The sequence below is a fragment of the Dipteris shenzhenensis genome, chromosome 18, assembly GCF_047967505.1.
Source record: "Dipteris shenzhenensis isolate YYH24624 ecotype China chromosome 18, Dip_SZ_1.0, whole genome shotgun sequence".
Lineage (NCBI taxonomy): Eukaryota > Viridiplantae > Streptophyta > Polypodiopsida > Gleicheniales > Dipteridaceae > Dipteris > Dipteris shenzhenensis.
The window spans coordinates 52313291-52330518 of record NC_141613.1 but is presented as its reverse complement, the minus strand read 5'-3'; the positions used below and the strand labels follow the sequence as shown (position 1 = coordinate 52330518).

At 46.5% G+C, this 17228-nt stretch overlaps 1 protein-coding gene across 4 annotated transcripts in view; it reads left to right on the top strand.

The window, feature by feature from the left end:
* Window positions 1-17228, top strand: part of LOC147891402 (uncharacterized) — a 264973-nt gene that overhangs the window by 129053 nt on the left and 118692 nt on the right. For all 4 annotated transcript variants that reach the window (XR_015542618.1, XM_087389724.1, XM_087389723.1 and 1 more), the window contains one exon: window positions 1873-1935. Coding sequence is in view for 3 of the 4 variants with exons in the window: in XM_087389724.1 (XP_087245850.1) it covers window positions 1873-1935 (63 nt within the window). In the remaining variant the exon portion in view is untranslated. The remainder of the gene's footprint in view (window positions 1-1872; window positions 1936-17228) is intronic.

Here is a 17228-nt window from a genome sequence, read left to right as displayed (position 1 = left end):
TGATGCAGATCTACCCATCCGTTGCCTGTGAACTTCTAGTTGACTTGGCTTGCAAGCATGCACGAAGAAGACCGGTGTATCAGTAACCCTTACACTGGTCAGCAACGGTGCTCAAAGAAAGAAAGCTTCTGAATATGACCTTGTTCCACTCTAAACCTATTGCATGAAACTCATGTAGCCCATTTTTGCATGACCAAAGACGTTACAGAGACCTGTTGTAAGCTCACGCATACAAAATACAGAGATATAAGTATTCTAGCTGACTTGGAATGGAAGCTCCTATCACGAGTAAATTTGCAGATAAAGATGGGTTGCCTGATGTTCCCTTGAATATGCTAAAGGGTTTCGTGGAAATGGTTGATGGATGGAGAAGGAGTGGGTGTTCACCCAAATCCACCAAGGATTGCTAGTGGAAGCGATGTTCTATGATATAAGCTGAAAGCTTGGAGGTGATTTTCTGTGATATAAGTTAGCTTGTGAGGTCGTTTCTGTGACATAATTTAAAAGCTTGCAGGCAATTAACGTTCATTGTCTGTTGCTTGTGTATTGCATTGCAGATTACCCATTTTGATTGAGGAGGCCTCTGCCTCCGTATCCAATCGCACCACAATGTCTAGGATGTTGTTTCCGTGGGTCACCTCATGAAATCTTGGGCTGAAATTGTGCCTGGAAATGGAATTCCCCTCTACTCTCATCTAGAATGCTCTCTTCATAAAGCCAGACAGCCTGGAAATGGACTCCCCCCCCACTCTCATCTAGAACGCTCTCTTCTGAAAGCCAGACAGCCTCGGTCTCCTACTTTCCACCATCCCGAGCTTCAAACAGCCATGCCAAAATTACCGAGCAGCTGGTCTGCAATTACCTAGAGCAGCTGGTCTGCAATCACGTGTGAAACCATCAAATTTCTTAAGGGGAAGGCAAGGAAAGGAGATGCAGCAACATCTTCTTCTCGCTCAGGTTTCGACTCTGTCGAGCGGCTCACTTATGGCAATGCATGATGAGAGTGAGGGGCTAAAGTGGATGGAAGCAAGCGATTCAACGCAATGCTAGGGGAGGGGTACTTTGGCAATGTGAACTTCTACGGCTACGCCATAGCCAAGGTAGGCGAATTGAAAGAGAAACCATTGTGGTATGCAGCAGATCTTGTGCAGACGCCATAGCTGATGAGTGGGTGATGTAGGTAGGAGTAGGTGGCACTTGGACACGGCCCCCGTCTTCACTACCGTAGACAGACAAAGAGAGAGGCAACAAATCAAAGGGGGCGAAAGCTAGTCAACACAAAACCTAGAAAGGCAAAATCATGAATACTACCCCCGAGAAAGCTAGCTGCCAAGGAGAGGGTACATCCAATAGGAAATTTAGACGTCCAAATAATACAAAAATTTATTTAGAGGGCACATGGGGAGCAGCCAATACGAAATTTAGACACCCAAATAATACAAAAATTTATTTTTCTCTTTTGAGAACTCGGACCAACACCACCCTTAGGGCAGGCCCAAAAACATGATCTTAATGCGCAATCTCTTTCCTTATGATTTGATATTAAAAACTGAGGTGAAATAGAACAAGGAGTAATATATTTTTTCCAAAGAGCATGTTGAGCATCTTGAAGCATTTATTGAACAGTAATTGTACCATACTTTGTTTGCCATATACTATTTTTCTCGTCAATCTGTTAAATTGAAACTCTGTTCATTCACGATCAATTGTATTGGTTTCAAGATAAACTAATAAGAATTTTGAAAGCTCGTGAAGTTCATGACAACAATACTGGATGTCCTTTTCTTGGGGAAAAAGAAAATTCAACGTTTATTATTTGAAACACCAAGGTCTGAATTATCGCTAAACTTGCTCTTTTAAAGAATTGATTAGAAGCCATCGAGGAAGGATTTAGGAGACAAAATGGAACAGAAGAAAGCTGTGGCAGCTCAAGAGGTATGATCACTTTGCTAGACTCCTCTAATACTTGGAAACTAGGGAAGACAATGTCCTCGATATAAATTTAAGCTTAAAGGACGAATAAATGATAAGCAAATTGAAAAATTGGAAAGCTGTTTTTTGCCATCCAAAAAGGTCAATATCGTCAAGCACCAGGGGATTAACACTCAAAAGAATTCATTAGATGTAAGTTTTAAACTTACCAGAAGAGCACGTACCTACCTATACCATTTGTCAATGCTCAGGAATCCTTAAGGGACTATCGTTCTAACGTGAATTCGTCTTGAAGTGGTAAATGAATTTATATTGTCATTATCCAGATTAGCAAATATGGGATGCTAGAGATGCTCATGCTATGTCCGTATTTGCTTTGTCGGTGAAAAAGTTCATTATTCCTCAAATCCAGCCAACTAGGGCCACCATGAGTGCATAGGTGCTAATGATGGCTTGCTCATGTACAACACGTCGGTCACATTGATGTACAACATGTGGGCCAAAAATGAGACCAGGGTCTCTCATTTGAAGAGACAGCTTGATGGCCTTAAGATGCATGAAGGAGATTCGATGTCAAAGCACTTAACAACCCCAAGACCTTTGTGAGCAGTTGCTCAATATTGATGAAGTCATTCTAGACAATCATTCACTTCCACCACCACTTTGAACTCTTTGCCAAAGTCATACTTACATCACTCAACCACTTTGAACTCTTTACCAAAGTCATACTTCCACTCTTTGCTAAAGTCATACTTACATCACTTAACCTGTCATGCAAGCAAACCCACTGCAGAGTCTAAGCAAAGGAAAATTTCTGAATGTCAAGCTATTCTCCTTTACTGTCATCTCCAAACAGCTTGCTAGCAGGGACTTATTTTTGTCTCTTGCAAATAATATTAAAGGCACATATTAACGCGGGTGTGAGCTGCAGTGTTAATTTAAATCTGCAGCTTATGGAACAAACAGAGTCTGATGCTCTTTTTGGTGTGTTCTTTGTATATTGAAAAAGTGTGCAGCTTCATATAATGAGATTCTAAACTATGTACTACAGCATGTCAGAGTAGGGAGAGTTGATTGCTTTACCACTTAATAGATGGTCCTTGTTCACAATCAGTTGTTTCTTTGTTACGTAGTGTAGTCATCAAGTCAATTCAAAAGAGACAAACACAAAAGCAAACTGTGGAGAAGATACTTGAAAGTGTTCATACTGGCAGCAGGTGCTACACAAGGTTCTTATCATGCCTATGGACCAACCTCTAGCCAAAGAAGATCTCTTCTGCTTGGGCTAGTTGCTCCACATTAGTCCATGGGTGGAGAAGATAGATAGTACTAGTCACTGCTATAGCAAGAGATCCGCAGATTCTTGTGCACCGCCCATGGAGTTTCCCCATGGCAGAGAGGATATGGTAGTGTGCCCTTAGGATTGTTACAACGAAGTGGCGGATTCGACAGGTATTTACATGGGATATGACAGCCTAGCTTATAGAGGGGCCACAGACCTTTTCATAGATACGATCTCCCTAGCTTATTTAGTAGATGGGGAGCCAAGAGATTCGACAGAGATCCAAGTTCTCACCAAATGATAGTGTTTGGAAGACAGTGGCTAGCACCGCCATGTGGAACATCATTGTAAACATCATTTCTTTGAATTTCTGGGTTGTGCAGTGTAGACTGGTGATTGGGGGTAGCAGGTTCATGCTGCCTTCCTCATCAATATATGGCTTGATATATTGCCTATAGCTTACATGCCATCTAGGAGGAAGGTATGGAGGTTTTACGAAGAGCGTTGCAAGTCTTGGCATGTAGGAACTTCTATGTATTCAGGGCAAGGAATCCGTTGGTTATATAGTTGACTGCGTGTGGCAATGAGAGCTACTGCTTTTACGTTTGTAATATAGTGTGCGGCCGAGGGAAGAACTCTTCTCCAAGGCTTGGCATGTAGGAACTTCTGTGTATTCAGCGATCAAGAAATCTGTTGGTTATATAGTCCACCACACTAGTGGTTGGCATCTGCTTCCAATGTACCCCAGGCAGTGAACTGATCCCCATGAAGCAAGCTTCACAGTAGCTAGTCTTTCTTAATGAGGTATAAACAGCTGAATTTATGTATTGTTTTCTCAATTTTTCATAGATGGTACTTTCTTTGGAGAGGAAAAAAAACTGGCGACATTCAGACACACATCATCACACCCAAGATAAGATCATGGGGATGCTATGAAGATTTGGAGAGGCCATACCTTTTCCACTTGTTCCAGTAAATCTATGTTTATGATTCTTGACCCACATAGAGAGATCTATCTAGAAGCGAATTCGCTGGATACATCCTTATGTTCGATTTGTCGCATAGTAAGTTCGGGGACATTGAGTCTGTATATGTAGGATGACAAGGAGACTAAGTGGGGTGGCACTGTGAAAGACATAGGGGAAGAATGAAATAAATTGCCAATGCTACAGATTGCAGCTCCTTGATGGAATTCACACACAGGTGAAATATTGTCTCACAACATGCATTGGGAAAATCGATGCCTAGAATCAGATCATAAGAATTAGTCAAGCCCAAGTGTGGGATTACCAAGAATTGGTGAAGAAGTTCCAAGAAAAGATGCATTACATCCATATTGGGAAGAAACGGACAATGAGAGAGAGATGAACCTCAATCTTGTGCAAACCACATGCAAGAGATCCTAAAGAGCCAAGCTGATACTGTTAGAATTATAGATATAATTCAGCAGTGACCAATGTAATATAATAAGCTAGTTAGGGGCACTTTTCCCTCCTTTAGAGGTTTTTCCCCCTAACTGCAGTTAGTTCACTAACTATGGTTAGTGACTACTAAGGTTTTGTCACTAGGACAAAACCTTATCCTTCTCACTTTGTGTTGTACTCTTTTCACTCTATTCTATTGCAACTACGTCTTCAGCTTCCAAGCTTCCTACTCTCTCACTCCCTCTTGCTCTCACTCACTCCCTCTCCTTCATTTGGTATCAGAGCAGGTTCTAGGCCTTTGAGCCCTCTGCTCCTTTTAGTACCAGCGCCTTGCCTCCAGCTCCAGCCCGCTCCAATCTGTCCGTACAGTCCGTACGACTGTACGGCATCCTGACGCACGTGGCCGTACAGTTCTTCTCATCGTCGGCCATACATACCTGCTCACCGTACCGTTTCGCCATTCAGATCCGTACGACGACCGCCATTCAGATCCGTACAGTGTCGCCGTACAAATTCGTACCAGCGCCGTACACTTCGGAGTACACTTCGGAAGAGGTGTCCGTACATCGACCGCTGTACATCGCAACAGTATCCGTACCTGTCGTCGTACAGTGCCAGCCGTACAGTGCCGTACAAACTGTACGGCATTTTCGTACTGTTCTCACTGTCTATACTGAATCCGCTCTTCAGTACAACAGGTAGCTGCTTTGTTTCGAAAAGAACCAGCAGGTGTTTTTTGACAGACAAATTGTGCAGACAGCCATTGTTTGGCCTACATTCTGGGAGCACATTTGGGGCTTTTGCAGTTTTTGCAGAGAATTGCAGAAATTTGGGGCTTTTAGTTGATTTGCCCCTTTCAGGTGCAACTTCTTGCAGAAATTTGGGGCTTTTGCAGTTTGGATGTAATTTGGCAGTTGAAAGATCATTTGGGAGTTTTGCAAGCAGTTTTGGACTCAGTGTGAGTCAAATTGCAGAGAGTTGCCACTTTTTGCAGATATACTTTGCAGAGCATCGTGGTGCATTTCAAGCCTTTAATAGGCTGTGACAACATTTCCCCTTTGTCTCACATTTGTTTTAAAATTGTAGATTTGGGGCTTTTAGCATTGTTACCCCTTTCTGGCTGCAATTTCTAGCCACAAATTGGGGCTTTTGTGTTGGGAGAGCATTTTTTGGAGTATTCAGTACATACTGCCTTTCTTGGAGTGTTTGGACACTTTTGGCAGATTTTGGAGAGTGTTTGATGCTTGGACAGATTTCTGACAGCTCAAGTACAGAAATCTAAGTTGCATATACAGCCTGTGCTTGGCTGTGTTTTTGGGAGTTGTGCATTTTATTCCCAGTAAGGGAATTCAGCTTAGTATCTGCTTCAATCTCTTTCTCAAATATGGCCCATCAAAATCAGAATGAGTTCCAGTTCGGTGGTCTTTCACAGGAAGACAAATTGGATGGTACCAACTACTCCCTCTGGAGTTTCATGGTACGTAATATTCTGATTTCTCGCAATTTATGGGATTATGTCAATGGGGATGAAATCCGACCAGCAGATATTGCACCTGCTACCCCTCCTCAGCAAGGAGGTGGAAGAGGTCGTGCACAGGGTGCAGCTGCAGGACAAGTTGTTGGTGCAGCTACAGTCAATACTCCAGAACAGAAGAGATGGGATTCACGAGATGCCTTAGCTTTGTCATGCATCTCTCTTTCAGTGAAAAGATCAATCATTCCGCATATCCGGTCGTGTAAGACCTCCAGGGCAGCATGGGATATTTTGGAAAGCATGTATGCAGCACGGAATGATGCCAGAGTATCTTTCTTAAAAAGAGAGTTGAGCAATACACATATGGAGGAGGGTGACTCCATGTCAGTCCACCTCACAAAGCTACAGGATCTCAGAGAGCAGTTGTTAAACATAGATGAAATTATTCCTGATTCAGAGATGATAACAACCACTCTGAATTCTCTTCCTGAGTCTTATCTCAGCTTTCACACTTCGCTGAATTTATCATTGAGGGGGGGTGCAAATCCTCTCTCTTTTCATGAGTTGATAGGACTTCTGCTTCAGGAAGAGCAGACCAGGAAAAATTTGGCTTCACGTGCAGGTGAACAAGCCATGCTCTCAAAATTTAAATCAAAAACAAAGGGACAGGCAAAGACAACAGCAAATCAGCCTTCCAGTGGGTCAGGACAGCCTTCACAAAAGGCTAAAAGTGATGCAAGCAAGCCCAAAAAGAAGGGTTTTTGTCACTACTGCAAAAAGCCAGGTCATCACATAGCAGAATGCAGGAAAAGGATTGCAAAAGAAAAGAAAAACAGCTCAGGAATGGCTGTTTCAGATTCAGCCCCTTGTGCATCTGATAGTGGGGATGCTGCAGCCAACTTTGTTGGTCAAGATTATGCCTTTTTATCTTGCATTTCTGATTCTAGGTTGGCTGTTCCAGATGCTCGGGATAGTACAGCCTCTTGCAGTGATGATACATATGCATTTTTGACTTGCAGCTTCGACTCTTCTACAGATGCATCTGCTTTCAGTGTTAATGAAACACTGAACACATGGTATTTTGACAGCGGTGCATCCAAGCACATCACTTCGAGGAAGTGTCTTTTTACTTCCTTGCATCCACCTCCTGTTGGTAAGAAAGTCACTTGTGCCAACAACTCCTCATATTCAGTACGTGGCACAGGAGAAGTTGAGCTCACTGCAATTGATGGCTCAATTTTCAGACTTTCTGATGTCTTATATGTGCCTGGCATAACCAAAAATCTCCTTTCAGTGTCCACTCTTAACAGAGGGGGATTTCAGGTCATCTTTGAGGATGACAAATGTGCTGTCCGGGACAGGGAAGCTAACTATGGCCTTAATGTTATCTGGTACTCTGCTGCGTGGGCTTTTTCAGCTTGATATTTTTGAGAAAAGAGCAGCTCATGCTTTGGCAATTTCTACCCCTACTGTTGCCATGCAAAATGCAGAATTATGGCATGCCAGATATGGCCACATGCATTACAACAGCTTAATGACACTTCAGAAATTTTCAATGGTTGATGCATTGCCACCTCTTGAGATACCTCCTCCACATGCCTGTGAAGGGTGCATTTTAGGTAAAATGCATAGATTTCCCTTCAAGAAGGATGGTTCAGTTAAAGCTGTTCGCAAATTGCAGCTTATACACAGTGATGTCTGTGGTCCCATGAGGACTCCGTCATTGGGTGGTCATCTCTACTTTGTCACATTTATTGATGACTACTCCAATTTTACTTGGGTTTATGGGCTGAAAAAGAAATCTGAAGTGTTCACAGTGTTTAAACACTTTTCAGCCATGGTTGAAAATGAAACCGGGCTCAAGATACAGACATTACGCACGGATAGAGGTGGGGAATACCTATCTGCAGAATTTGATGCTTTCCTCAAACAAAAGGGTATTGTGCATCACCTCACAGTCAGGCTGACCCCTCAGCAAAATGGCAAAGCTGAGAGGAAAAATAGAACCCTCATGGAGATGGACAGATGTATGCTGAAAAGCAAACACATGCCTCATAAATTCTGGTTAGAGGGTTTGATGTGTGCCAATTACATTTTGAACAGGGCTCCCACTAAGGCTTTAAAAACAAAAACTCCTTTTGAGGTCTGGAATGACAGGAAGCCTTCAGTGGATCACTTCCGAGTCTTTGGATGCCTTGCCTATGCACATGTGCCAGTTGAATTTAGGCACAAATTGTCAGATAAAGCCATCAAATGCATATTTGTTGGATACAGTGCAGAAAGCAAGGGGTATCGTCTCTACAATCCTGCTACACGCAAAATCATTGTAAGTAGAGATGTGATATTTTCTGAAAATTCAGCTCACACTCAGGCTGATTTTCAAATGCCTTCATCTTCAGAAGATGTCTTTCAAGGGTTGCTACCCATTGCTTTGGGTTCCCCTGCTGATTTTTCTGATCCAAATCAGAATTTACAGCAACCTTCAAATCACTCAGTTCTGCCACAGGATGTCATGCCTCCTCCACAGGCAGTGGAACAAGTGGTGCAGCAAGAAATTGCAGACATACATGCAGCAAAAACAGTCCCAAGCTGGCTGTTACAGACTCTCCGGGAGAGTAAACTTGATGCCCCGTTACCTGGCAGGACTCGCAGTGCAGCAAGGCACATGGAAGGTGCTAATTCAGTGGAATCAGCATATGCAGGTACTCTCCTTGATGAAGAGGAGCCTGCCACATTTGAAGAAGCAAAAGGTAATGTGCATTGGATGAATGCCATGCACGATGAGTTGCAGTCCATTGCAAAAAATCAGACTTGGGATGTTGTGGATTTGCCACAGGGTAAACATGCTATTGGCACACGATGGGTATTTAAAGTCAAAAGGAAGCCAGATGGCTCCATTGACAGATATAAAGCCAGGCTGGTTGCTAAAGGCTATGCTCAGAAAAAGGGCATAGATTATGAGGAGACCTTTGCTCCTACATCCCGGATGACCACCATCCGATCAGTTATTGCAATGGCTGCACATTTTGAGTGGAATGTTCATCAGTTGGACATCAAAACAGCCTTCTTAAATGGGGACTTGCTGGAAGAGGTGTATGTCAAACCACCTCCGGGTTTTGACATTACAGCCAATGCACTTCAAGTCTGCAAGCTTAATAAAGCTTTATATGGACTGAAACAGGCCCCTCGTGCATGGTATGCCAAAATACATGCTTTTTTGACCAGCAAGGGGCTGCACAATAGTCCTACTGAGAGCACCCTCTACATCAAGATGGATGGGGGGGAAATCTTAGTCATCCTTCTTTATGTTGATGACTTACTGCTCACAGGGTCCAATGAAGAAAAAATTGCAGATTTCAAAGCTGATTTGCAGACCAACTTTGATATGTCAGATTTGGGGCTGCTTCACTTTTATTTGGGGATCCAGTTCTCTCATGAGAGATGTGACACTGTTATGTCTCAGTCCAAGTATGTTCAGAAACTCTTGGACAGATTTAACATGCAAGAGTGTAAGCCCATATCTACTCCTATGGAACCGGGGCTGAAACTCACAATGCATGATGCAGGAGAATCAGTTGATGCCACACTTTACAGTCAAGCTGTTGGATGCCTCATATATCTCTGCAATACTAGGCCTGATATTCAGTTTGCAGTATCTCAGGTGAGCAGGTACATGCACAGCCCCAAAACTATGCATTGGCAGGCAGTTAAGCGCATCTTCCGTTATTTGCAGGGCACCAAGTCTTTTGGCTTACTATTTCCCAGGGGGGGTGATTTGCAGATGCATGCCTACAGTGATTCAGATTGGGCTGGTGATTATGACACTAGGCAGTCCACTAGTGGCAATTGTTTCTTTTTGGGAAAATCTTGCATTTCATGGCTGAGCAAGAAACAATCTACAGTGGCTACCTCATCATGTGAAGCTGAGTACAGGGCAGCTTTCACAGCAACAGTTGAATGTGTCTGGCTAAGACGTTTATTTGCTGATCTTCATCTGTCTTTGGAGGGTCCTTCTCCAATTCTCACTGATAGTCAGAGTGCCATTGCAGTGGCAAAGAATCCAGTGTTTCATGCTCGCACGAAGCACATTGAGGTTCACTATCACTACGTCAGAGAGAAGTTGCATGCAGGAGAGATCAGTATGATCTTTGTGTCCACACATGACAACGTTGCAGATATTTTCACCAAAGCGCTACCACGTGAGAAGTTTGAGGCATTTCGCAATGCCCTGAACTTATATCCGTTTGGTGATTGATCAGCCTTGTACATGACATTGGCACTGCAGGGGGGTGTTAGAATTATAGATATAATTCAGCAGTGACCAATGTAATATAATAAGCTAGTTAGGGGCACTTTTCCCTCCTTTAGAGGTTTTTCCCCCTAACTGCAGTTAGTTCACTAACTATGGTTAGTGACTACTAAGGTTTTGTCACTAGGACAAAACCTTATCCTTCTCACTTTGTGTTGTACTCTTTTCACTCTATTCTATTGCAACTACGTCTTCAGCTTCCAAGCTTCCTACTCTCTCACTCCCTCTTGCTCTCACTCACTCCCTCTCCTTCAGATACAATATCTTTTGTAAAATCAGCTCTAGGCAGTCTGGGAGTATTTAATGCAAGGCCCAATTTTAGCGTTTGATCTTAAAAAGAGGAACAAGCAACTTGTCAATGACTTGGTCTTAGTAAAGTTGAAACACAAAAACAACAAGAAGCTGTCCCTCCTCATCCTGAAGGCACCAGAGATGCGTTCCTACTGGTCTAGGCCCTGTGGTCTTTAAAAACTGGCAGATCATCTATTCTGATGTTGTACCTATCAATGGTAGGAGAATTCCACTCATCTTGCCTCTATTGCTCAAAGGTCTACTGTTAGTAATTACCAATCGTTGGTACCTTAGCTGCTGCTCCCTGAGTCTCTTAATGGATGCTAGACCTCTTGCAAGGCTGACTCCCATGAATATAAGGCTACATCCAGCTGCAAGGCGTGCTCCCATGAATATAAGGACCACCATTGGCTCGGTGTCATGAGCTAATTGTTGCATTTCAGTTTTCAGTATTCTAGCTAGTGATTGGAATTTCTCCTTTTGAGAGGTCCAAGGGTCGCCAGTGATTAAAATTTCTCTATTGCAGCAATTCATTCAGTGCACACACATTTTGAAACCTCCTAATTCAAAACCACTCTGAGGCATCAACTGGAGCTGCTGCTCCTCCCCGTGAAGCTCTGATTTGAAGGTCAACCTGGGTAAAACCAAGGTCATGATCTTCAATACATCTCGAGCCATCATGCGTCAGGAGCAGTTCACATTTGCGGGGTCATCTGTTGAGATAGTTTCATCATACACTTATCTTGGGGTTATCTTCTCCAGACCGAGCTTCACTATGAGACCCACGATGCAGGCACGCTTGAGTAGAGGGTATGCCTCATTGGCCAGGCTAAAGAGGCAGTGCTTCCGCTCACACTTTCAGGATCCACGCACCAAGGGGTTGCTTTTTGACTCCTTGGCTCGCCCAGCGGGGATGTACGGCAGCCCTTGTTGGGGGCCAGACTTGTCGGATACAGAGTGGGCTCGTGTGGAGCGGCTACAGGTTCTCATGCTATCACGGATGATTCGTGGTAAGTCATCCATTCCTCACCAGATCATTCAGGCTGAGTTTGGGTCACCCCCTTTACAGCTAGATGCTGCATTTCAGGTCATCACATATCTGTACTGAGTTAGGGAATATGGGGATTATACCTCGGGGCGTAGCAGGCTACCATGGATAGCTCTATCCTCTTCTATGACACTTGCAGCACGAGGAGATCAGAGGTGTTGGTATGCACGTACAGAGAGATGGTTTGAGCGACTGGGGCTCCACATGGATAGACTACCTCCCTTCGAGTATAGCATGGATGCTCCGTTCTCTCCCCTCTTATCACACGAGGTCAACCAGGTTATCCGTGAGGATCTACTACAGCTACACACTTTTCGGACTTGGTTGGAACCGAGTGAACTCCCAGTGAAGCTTAGCTTCTATAGAGATCACTTCTTACATATCACAGCGGATGGTTTCATTGACCCACCAGGATACACACAGATTCACCTACCCCACTCGATGAGGATCTCTCTTGGGCAGTTCTGGGTCTCTTTACATAGACTTCGCATCGAGAGCGGCAGAGCAGAGCGACTACCCAGGGAGCGGCGCATATGCATACTATGTGACATACAGGAGGTTGAGACAGAGGAGCTTTTCATCTTCAGGTGTCCTGTGTACTATGAGATCCGAGGACGTTTCCACTGTCTCTTCAGAGATAGTTATGGGATTTTAGCCCATTTCCTCTCCTATCCAGACCAGCGGTGTGTGGCAGGTTTGATTCATGAGGCACTTAGACACTGCGAGAGGATACTCTGAGCACGGAGACAGGAGTAGACTTCTTCCTCGGTTGATCCCTCTCAGAGCTCTATCACGGAGTTCTTTCAGCTAGATCACATGGACCCCAACGAGATGAGGCCTCGACATGACCGTGACCCGGAGCCCGTGACCCGATAGCTCAGACAGAGGGTCGACACACAGATCACACTTGGAGACATCCCTCCTTGTTTAGAGTCGGAGCCCGACTGACGGGGGTCACAGTAGCCCTGGTTAGACACAGAGCTACGACCAGGAGACGTGCTAGGACCGCACCTTTGAGTGGCCGACAACACTCTATTGCCGACTTCATGCCTCCACTGCCTCATCCATCTTGATATCTTGCTATTGCAGGGGATGATGATGATATTGATGATGATGCTGAGATTGATATATAGTCGACCATCGACATGACTATGTTTTACTTAGGACTTAGGACTTAGTACTGCCATTCTGCATTTTTGCATTTTTTTGCATTTTGCATTTTGCATTGGTATGGACGCTCGTTTAGTAGCTCCACTACCACAGCTCGTTGTATCAGGATTTTCAGTCTCATAGACCCATCGGTCTTCCGAAGACTTTAATAAACTTTCTTTCTTTCTTTCTTTCTTTTGCTACCCCCTCCGTCAGCCCCTCCCTCACCCTCCTCCTCGCTAGCCCCCCCCTCTCCCTCCCCCCCCTCGCTGCCCTCTCCCCTCCCTCACAGCCCTCCCTTGCTGCCCCTCCCTCACCCACCTGCTGCCCCTCTTCCCACCTGCCTCCCCTTGCTCCTCCCTCCCCCACCCACCTGCTACCCGCTCCCCTCTCCCCCCCCGCCTGCTGCCCCTGCCTTCCCCGCCCCCCTCCTTCCCCCCCCATCCCCTCCCTCCCTCTGCCCCGCCCCCTCCTTCACCCGGCCTGCTCCCCTCTCCCCCCCCGCCTGCTGCCCCTGCCCTCCCCGCCCCTCTCCTCTCCCCCTGCCCCCTCCCTCCCTCTCCCCTGCCCCCTCCTTTTCCCCCTCCCGCTCCCTTCTCCCCCCCCCGCCTGCTGCCCCTACCCTCCCCGCCCCCCCGCCCTCCTTCACCTCACCCTTCCTAACCAGCCCCCTCCCTTCCTCTCCCCTGCCCACCCTCTCCCTCCCCGCCAGCCCGCTCCATCCCTTCCGAACCCGCCCCCTCCTTTCCTCTCCCCCGCCCTCCCTCTCCCTCCCCGCCCCCTCCCTTCCTAACCCGCGAGCTCCCCTCCGCCTCCCCCTGCAGCCTACCTCCTTCTACCCCCCGCAGCCTACCTCCTCCTCCCCCCCCGCAGCCCCCCCCTGACTCCTATTCCTCTTCCTCTCTCTCCTTCCCTCTCCTGTTCTCCTTCTTCCCGCGCCTGTGTTCCAAGGCGTCCTGGGCAGCAGTCTCACGGATGGAGCTTTTTTAGTGTTTCAATCGGCCCTTTCACATCGATTGGCGAATGGATCCCCACTTAGCCAATCTTTGTCCACTTCCACCGGCCGCGAGAACCGTCATTTTTTCAGAAGACGAGTTGCAGCAGCTCAAGAAAGATGTGGAACTAGAAGGCTCCACATCACTTTTTGCCCGCATCTTTGGGTCACACCCTTCCAGATCACAGGCTAGAGATTGGATGCTGGCGGCATTACTAGGAGATCTCGCCCCACACCTCAGGGATATTCGACTTTTGGGACGTGCATTCTTCCAAGTGGTTTTCGACTCCCACGAGTCCATAGCCCTTGTTCTCAAAGCTAATCCTCTGGCTTTGGATTCGAGGAGGATCTTTCTTTTACCCTACACCATGGGCTTCGATCCGGTCGAGGAGGACAGTTAGGTCACATCACTGTTCATTAGATTTTCTGGTCTTCCTCAGGTCTACCATCGACTTCTTACCACTATCGGAGCCACATTCGGAGTGGTCACTGAGATCCCTCCCCTTCCTAGCATGCCTTCTTTCTCAGCAGAGGCAGTCAGAGTGGACGGGGTGCCTCGAGTTAGGGTCATTGTCTTTGTCCCTAACATCTCAGATGACCACATCATGCTCTGCATCCAGATGGCTCTCTCTTTCGACAGAGAGTCGAGATTGCAGGTAGACAGGACCAGTGCAGGATTTGCAGGACTCTTGGGCACTTTGCTAGAGACTGCCCAAGGAAGAGAAAAAGACCCAAGAGGTCTTCTGGTGCGGCTCCTTCACGTACTACCTCGAATGCACCTCCCCAGCGCTCTGTACCGCGCACTCCAGGACCACCAGGAGCAGTAGGGCGCCCTGCTCCGCGCACCCCAGGACCACCAGGGGCAGCGGGGTGCCCAAAGTCTGCAGCACACCTAGTACCACGATGGAGAGCGATCAGAGCGGCTCCCTTACCTCAGGAGGAGACTTTTGATTCGGTTCAGACAGACGCCATCCAGACTCCAAAGGTGGATGTTGCCGCAGCCCCAAACTCTACAATTCCACAACAGGAGGGGCCTTTAGATGTATCAGTCCTTGTCACTTTGGTTTTTGATCACGAGGGGGCCATCGATACTTCTTTCCCACAGATTGTTCCTGCCATAGTCAGGACGACCGAGGGAATGTATGCACAGATGAGGACTTCAGGTTCCCCTTCAGCCCAGCCACAGGCCTCCTCAGCCCCCAGCTCCAGTTCTACTGATAGAGGCCTGGCAGGTCGTTCTCCTCCATCTTTCACGAGTGTAGGTCTTCTTCGCACTCCTCGGCCAGACTTGCTTCTCAGGAACTCTTTTTCGGCATTGGCAGATTTGGCAACTTTCATGGATGATGAGGAGTTTGTGCCCTCCACCTTAGGGGTCCCGGTCATTGGGATTCCTTTTGATAGGGCCTCCCCCTCAGCAGGTGTGGGGATCCTTTCACCTGTTGAGTTTACTGCCCTTAGCAGGAGTGTTTCGGCCGAGGGGAAGCTGGTCTCCTCTACTAGGTCGGGTAAGCCTTTCCATTCTCCTGTCGATGAGGATAGTCAGCTGGAACATACAGGGCCTAGGCAGAGTTCCACAGTGTCGCCCTAGGCAGCTGATCCAGAATCAGCTTCATCTAGGTGTCACTGGAGGTGCTATTGATATCCTTTCTATCCAGGAACACAGGTTGGATGCTAGTGATTGCTCTAAGTTTGGCAAACTGCTTTCAGGACATACCTTCTGGTCGCCTGCTATGGGCACAAGAAGAGGTACTTGCATTTTGGTCTCTCCTTCTATGCTCCCCTTGGTTGTTAGTGATGGTATTATCTCCCCCGCTAGAGCTCAATGGATCATTATTTTGATTGGAGGGCGTAAGATTGGTCTTCTCAATCTTTATGCCCCCAACAACAGAGGGGAGCGGGTCTCCTTTTGGAAGGAGCTACTCTCTTGGGCCCCCATTACAGATTCTTGGATCATTGGTGGCGATTTCAACATGGTTGAGTTGCCATCAGAGAAAAAGGGAGGCAGACAAGGTGGAATTCATTCTTTGGAGAGGGCAGCCTGGGATGCCTTTCTCTTTCAGTAGAGTGGCAGGGACACTTGGTTTGATGACGCCTTTTTTGTTATGCCACAGTCACTCCTGTACTCTTGGTCAAACAGGAGAGTACACATGCCCATCCATGCACGTATTGACAGATTTTATGTAGACGATTGGGCACTTGAGAGAGGCGGATCTGTATGCATTACTAGGGGTTCCACTTCAGATCATTTTCCAGTGGTGTTGCAGATTCTTGAGTCTCATCGGAGAGGACGTTCTGCGAGTGTCAGGATTCTAGATGCTTTTTATGCAGAGTAGAGACTCACGGAGGATATTTTACAGATTTGGGTTTCTCACATACAGGGTAGAGTTGCCCGCCCATCTAAGGTAGCCGCAGCCTTATCCGGAATTAGTGACTATTATCATTTAGCGGCTACAGGTTTTTGATTCATGACACGCAGACATGGTTTGTGTATGGCAGAAGTATTTTCGATAATAATTTCTCATTTTGGGAGGCCTGAGAATGGGCCATGCAGGGCCGCCAGAGGTTTGCCATTCTACTCTTGGACTTTGAGAAAGCTTACGATAGAGTAGACTGGGATTTTTTAGAGGGTACTCTATCTCGCTTTGGTTTTTCAGATGCATGGATTAGAGGAGTATCCTGTTTCTACAGATCAGCCCATAGCCAGGTGCTTATTGGGGGGGGTAAGAGGGGACAGATTTTAGATCTCTAGATCAGTCCACCAGGGTTGTCTCCTTGCCCCTTTTCTTTTTCTATTTGTGGCGGAAGCTATGAGTATCTACCTTAGATCTCAAGGTGATATTTATGGGCTGAGGATTCCTCTCCGCCAGGAAGAAGAGCTTATGGATAGTGAGTTGGCAGATGACACGGTTGTTTTTTTGGATGTCTCCCCCAGGACACTCACTTCCTTCCGGACAGCCTTGGATTTATTTTGCACGGCTGCAGGTACGCACATTAATTGGCATGAATCCAATGGTTTTTGGATCTGCGATGATGACACCCCGGATTGGGGTAATGATATTGGTTTCACTTGGGTACTGAGGGGTGTCTCCGTCAAATATTTGGGCTGCCAGGTTGGGGTGGGCATCTCTCCTTCACAACAGTTTGCTCCAGTGTTGGAGAGCATTAGAAGAAAGCTCCTTTTTTGGAGCTCAGCCAAACTTGACTTGGCATCCAGAGTGGTGGTGGTTAACCAGGTTCTGCTAGCTAGCCACAGCATGGTTGTATGCTCTTGTTGGTGCCACTCTAGGGATTGTATCACTCAGCCAAGGTGGCTTGGGAGACCTTG